The following is a 5,991-nucleotide window of genomic DNA, read 5'->3' as shown; positions in this document are numbered from 1 at the left end:
GGGTTGAGGGTCATTTGAGGGTCACAGAAAAAAATGTATTATTGCCAAAGGGAGGGTCAAGACTCCAAAACTCTTCCAGTAGTCCCTTAAATGAAAAACGTATATTCCCTAAATAGGAAAGTGTTATTTCATAAGTTATTGCAACAGGCTAGATGGAGTCGGTTTTCTGTGGCGAGCTAGGCTAGTGGGGGGGGCGTCAGACAGAACCAGAGATGGTGAGAGGGTGTGTATAGATTTATCTAACTTTGGGGGATACGCCGATTATGCTAAAGTCCCGAAAAGTCGGCGTGCTGATTTAACACTTCATGAGGCCTTTAAAAGCCAGAGAATAAAACCAAAGTCTTCTTAAAAATCATCCACAGACCCCGTCTGTCTGCAATCTCCCAGCAACCCACAGACATGTTGGATCTCTTCCAACTCTGGTATGACGAACCCGCATGGACTCGTCCTCTGAAGGTATGGGACACAACAGAGCTACGCCCTGCTGAACTCCTCCAAAACAACATGTACAGTAAGCACGCTGCAGTCAGTCCTCAGCACTTTCACAAGAGTTCCCACAAGCTCCGGTGAAATAAATACCTCTGGTTCCCAGTGTCACGTTACTGAGGTGAAGCGTCTGCAAACTGGTGGGCCCATTCTTCTTCTTCGTCGCTCTGCCGTTAACTCAAAGCTGTGCTGAATGTCATCGTGACTTACAACTATTACCAGAATGACTCACCCACACATCGCTAAACCGGAGTAAGCAGATGTGAGAGTGGGTGCAAAAACACTCCTGAAAATAGCTGCACACACACACACACACACACACACACACCATGATTCATCCTGAAATGTAAATACTGAATATTTTTTAAAAAGGGGGTTGTACTCAAAACACTGGGCTGGGATTGCCTCCACGCGGCTCTCACATGGCGCTCCCCGTTACCTGAGAATCCTCAAGTCAGGACAGGCCGCAGGTGTAGCAGAAACAGCTTTAGTCTTGTTTTATTGACTGTTGGCCGCCATCGATTATCGCAAAAAGTATGCAATAATTAAAAAAGGTCATACATATTAAAACTAGTGCGTTTAGAGTGAGAAAATGTAGGTTTTGTAGGAAATGTAGTTGACAGCGTCGGGAGCCTACTCTATTATATTATATTCATAGGACAAATCTATCTGTAGTAGTAGTATTCATCTCTATATTTATTCAGTACATATCCATGTCCTGCACTTATGGAACCAGTGTATATCCTGCACCTGCTGCTATTGCGAATGCAAACTGCATTTCGTTGCCTTGTACCTGTACCTGTGTAATGACAATAAAGTTGAGTCTAATCTAATTTAATCTACTGCGTGCCTCTGGCGTGAATGCTTAACCGGAAGTCAGTTCAAGTTTCACGTTGTTTTTCCTTAGAAAAAGACATTTATCAAACCCACGTTTTAATCAGGGTTGCATGCACTGGCATTCTTGTTGTTCAAAAAAACTTGGAAAAGCTTTTAACCCTTGTCTCGTCTTCCAGTCAAAATTGAAAATCGACAATTTGTTTGGCGCTTTATCTCAACGTTTTTAACATTTTCTTAGGTTTTTGTCCCTTTTTTCAACACTTTTGACGCTTTTTATCTCCAATGTTTGTCACTTTTGACGTAACACTAACTTATTAACTTTAGTTTTACAGTTATTTTTTGGAATTTATTGTCAGTAAACCTTATTTATAGGAAATTATACCTATAATGAGTTAGAAAAGCAGAAATTAGGAATTATTTAGACTCAAATTAAAGGAATGGATGTTGATGATAATCACAGACTGGAATATGTCAACTTTTACTCAATACTAGTTCAAAAACACTTCTTTATTTTCTCCAAATGCTATAAAATTAAATAAGACGCCCCAAAATTAATGAAAGTAGAGATTTGTACTTGGCTAAGAGCGTTGGGTGGAATCAATCATGTTATTTTGGGGAATTAAAAAGAACATTGATATAGGCCAACGGGTCAATTTGACCCGAGGACAACATGAGGGTTAAGGTTTTTTTTTGTAATTCAACTCTATTTTCTTGTTCTTCTTTTGTAGTTTTCACTGCTGCTGCTGAGTGTAACTGGTGTTATTAAGAGCCCGTTCAAACTTACTAACACTACTCTGATGGTTTTCCACAGGGGAGTGTCTCTTAAATGATCCCTGTTGTGACGACCGGTATTCTTTAACTTTTATAGTGAAAAACTTTCTTGTGACAGTGATAGCTTCAGGGATGTTTCCTGTATGTGACTCTCACTCCGCCCTCCAAACACGCCGACCAGTCCGATCGCCCACCGCAGCGTGACGTCACGTTGGGTTTCTTCAAAAGGTGAATCAATCTCGACTTTCCTCTGCCGTTCCCCCCCCGCCCCCCCGCATCCCAAAACACACTAACCCCCTTCAAAATGAAAGGGAAGACTGGTGTCACACCGCATGAGGATCGCCGCAGTTTATGTGAACGCAGCCTTGTTGTTTTGTTTTTTTAAATAATCTGCATGAATTAAACGAACATGCACGTGCATTCAGATTGGTTATCTAAACAAGGAACAGAGAAGCTCGGATCACAGCACACCTCTGAGTGGGACTTTAGTCTCTGCTCAGGACGCCATTACTCCACTTTATCTGTCCATATCAAATGTGTATTTATGAATAATGATCTGAATGTCGAGTACAGTGCCTCGTAAATGTTTGACGACATAAAGTCCAGGTTTTTATTGTTGGGAGTTCTTCCTCCTAATACGGTACGTCAGCGCAAGATTGAAACTGTCATCCGTGTACACACACACCACACCTTGAAACTAAAGCTCAGTATTGCTACACACACTTCCCCTCCCCCGCTAATGAACAGGCGACTGCCACCAAACTGGTTGGACAACCTCGGATGATACGAACACACACTGCTGCTCCGGTCCTGCGTCAGACAGGGTTTTAAAAGAATCTCCCTCTCTCTAGAAAGAGTTTCGAGCTGAAAGCGGGACGCAAAAAAATCAATCAATCAATCAACTACTCTGATCATTAATTAAGTGTTTAAGTACTGCAACTAACCTTGAATTAATTGTTTTATTGATAAAATAGTAAAAAACGCTTCTTATTACTTTCCCATAGACACGAGGAGACATCTTGAAAATGTCTCGTTTTGTCCAACAACCCAAACATATTCCGATGCCACCATGTGTGACAAAGATAAACATCAAAATCAACACATGAGAGTAGCTAAAACTAGCAAATAAAAGCAAAAAAAAATTTGCCCTTTAGATTTCTATTGATCTATTTGATTAATCAACTAGTCGTAGTTGTTTATAACTGTCCAAGTCAATAAACTGTCATATTAAATCATTGCCCCGCCCGATCAACTCACCCACGCCTCCACGTCCTGAGGTGGCTCCATCTCGTTGATCACCTTCACCTTCTTCCACAAAATGTTGCTCTTGCCGAAGTACTGGATCTTCTGGCGAGTCTTCACGGCGAAGACGAGCATGATGATGAGCGAGATGCCGACCAGGAAGCCGAACACCGCCGCGATGGCCTGAAAGGAGACGCACGCCAGCCGGTTACAGACACAACAGACGCTGTAGCACCAAGGTTATTATAGTGTGGAATATTCAAGTGGTTTTATTTGAGTTAGTTTTCAGAGTACGTTTGTTGGTTTTCCCCCGGAAAGGTGTAGTTTTTATATATTAAGTAGTTTTATTTTTGTTTTGTCTCAGAAGTACGTAGCTACATACACACACAGAATCCATAGTTGGAGAACTGTGTAAAAATGGCCAATGTCAAGTCTGTTCACTTTCTGTAAAACTAATATGACTTACATACATTTTTAAAACATGGCAATACGTGTGTATGTACATATATGTATATATCGTTTTTATTTAGTGTCTATTTACTACAAATATTTTATTTCACTTTAACAACGAGAGGTGTAACGATAACTCAATCTGATTTGTTAAATCAATTTGAGCCTTAACCATCCAATTGTCATCTTTACTATGCGCCTTTATTTTGAAAATCCCAACTACAGAGTAGCTCGTTTTTCTTTTAAATGTCTGGCAGGGCTTAGTCATTCAATTATATTTGAGTTGCTTTATTAAAAAAATTGAAACCGATTGTGTGACATGGACTTATGTATCGCTTCGTATCGGTCGCAGGCCCCGGAATTAAATCCAAATCTGATGTGATCGGTAAATAGTTTTGTTGTCGATTAAATACTGTATCGTTATAAAAACGCGTGATTAACACTCCTACTAATAGCCCTGCTTTGTACATGAGAAAAGGCACGAGGGGACGGGAATGTTCACCTCCTGTGGCTCCAGGACGCAGTAGTGGTAGAGGTACTGGTTGACCAGGAGCCCTGAAGCCTGGGGCCCTTGGTACTGAGCACACAGCCCGGCGATCTGCATGCCGAACGTGGATCCGTAGGACTGCGCCATGGGGTTCACCGCCACCAAGTACACTATGGAGGCTATTAGCATTAGCAGCGCTAGGATGGCGCAGATGATGATCACCGCCAGGTAGAACCTCCTGCTGTCCGTCAGGCTCTGGTGAGACACGATGATGATGAAGATGGTCAGGCTGGCGATGAAGGTGGCGGCCGCCATGAAGATGATGAACCCTTTGCTCTTTCTGGGGTCGTAGTAATTCCCGCCGATGCCACCGTAGCCGTAGCTGTTTCCAGCTCCGTACGCACCGCCGCCAAAACTGCCGTACGAGCCGCCGCCGCCGTACCCGGTTCCCCCGTAGCCTCCGTAGCCGTAGCCCCCGAAGCCGTCCATCGCTCCCTGGACGTCCCAGGCCAGCGTGGACGCAACGCACGCGAATATGCCAACGCTCAGTACGATGCAGATGATGGACATGATTTTAAGGATGCCTGGCGGAGACGACCAGCGGTAGAAATGCTGGAACTCGTCATCTGGGTAGTAGGAGTAGGCCGGCTGGGGGGGGACGTAACTGCAAAGAGAGAAACAAATACACCACCGGGTCAGTCAAATCAGACCTGCACCAAGCAAGGAAATGATCTAATTATCATCTGTACATTTAACTGTTTTGTCAGGAAGAGAATTTAACTTCCATGACTGAAAGGTAAAGCTGTGAAAACTTTCTAAACACTTCAGATTTCAGTCAGTACATCATTTCTAGTGTAAAATCTGTTCAGCTGCTGCACCCGTCCACTTCAAAAAATACAAATATTAAAATATAAATACAAATCATTTAACCCTCATGTTGTCCCCATGTTGTCCTCATGTGGTCCTCATGTTGTCCTATATCAATGATCCTTTTAATTCCCCAAAATAACATGATGGATTCCACCCAACGCTCTTTGCCAAGTACAAATCTCTACTTTCATTAATTTTGGGGCGCCTTATTCCATTTTATAGCATTTGAAAACAAATTGAAGTGTTTTTGAAATAGTATTGAGTAAAAGTTGACATATTCCAGTCTGTGATTTAATTTTAGTCTAAATAATTGACAATGTCAATGTCACATAGTTCTTAAAAAACAAATTATGCAAGGTTGTTTTTCCCATTGAGGAACCAAAGTCACATGTTAAAAACAACCAGCCGTCGCGTGTTAACAACCAGCACTCGCATGTTAAAAAAAAAACAGCAGTTGCATGTTAAAAACCAGAAGTCACATGTTAAAAATAACCGTCAGTCGAATGTTAACAACCAGCTAACAACCAGCAGCTGCATGTTAAACAACCAGCAGCTGCACGTTAAACAACCAGCAGTCGCACGTTAAACAACCAGCAGCAGTCGCACGTTAAAAACAACCAGCAGTCACACGTTAAACACAACCAGCAGTCGCACGTTAAAAACAACCAGCAGTCGCACGTTAAAAACAACCAGCAGTCGCACGTTAAAAACAACCAGCAGTCGCACGTTAAACAACCAGCAGTCGCACGTTAAACAACCAGCAGTCGCACGTTAAACAACCAGCAGTCGCATGTTAAACAACCAGCAGTCGCATGTTAAACAACCAGCAGTCGCATGTTAAACAACCA

General features: G+C 42.4%; 1 protein-coding gene across 1 annotated transcript in view; it reads right to left on the bottom strand.

Annotated features, from left to right (window-relative positions):
• oclna (occludin a) overlaps nt 1–5,991 on the bottom strand; it is a 13,956-nt gene that overhangs the window by 6,038 nt on the left and 1,927 nt on the right. The window contains exons 3-4 of the mRNA XM_034896137.1: nt 4,289–4,937; nt 3,352–3,519 (exon numbers count right to left, since the gene is read on the bottom strand). Of these exons, the coding sequence (XP_034752028.1) occupies nt 3,352–3,519; nt 4,289–4,937 (817 nt within the window). The remainder of the gene's footprint in view (nt 1–3,351; nt 3,520–4,288; nt 4,938–5,991) is intronic.

Source organism: Etheostoma cragini, chromosome 16 (genome assembly GCF_013103735.1).
Source record: "Etheostoma cragini isolate CJK2018 chromosome 16, CSU_Ecrag_1.0, whole genome shotgun sequence".
NCBI classification, from domain to species: Eukaryota; Metazoa; Chordata; class Actinopteri; order Perciformes; family Percidae; genus Etheostoma; species Etheostoma cragini.
Note: the sequence above shows the minus strand (reverse complement) of the source record. Positions and strands in the feature narration are given on the sequence as shown.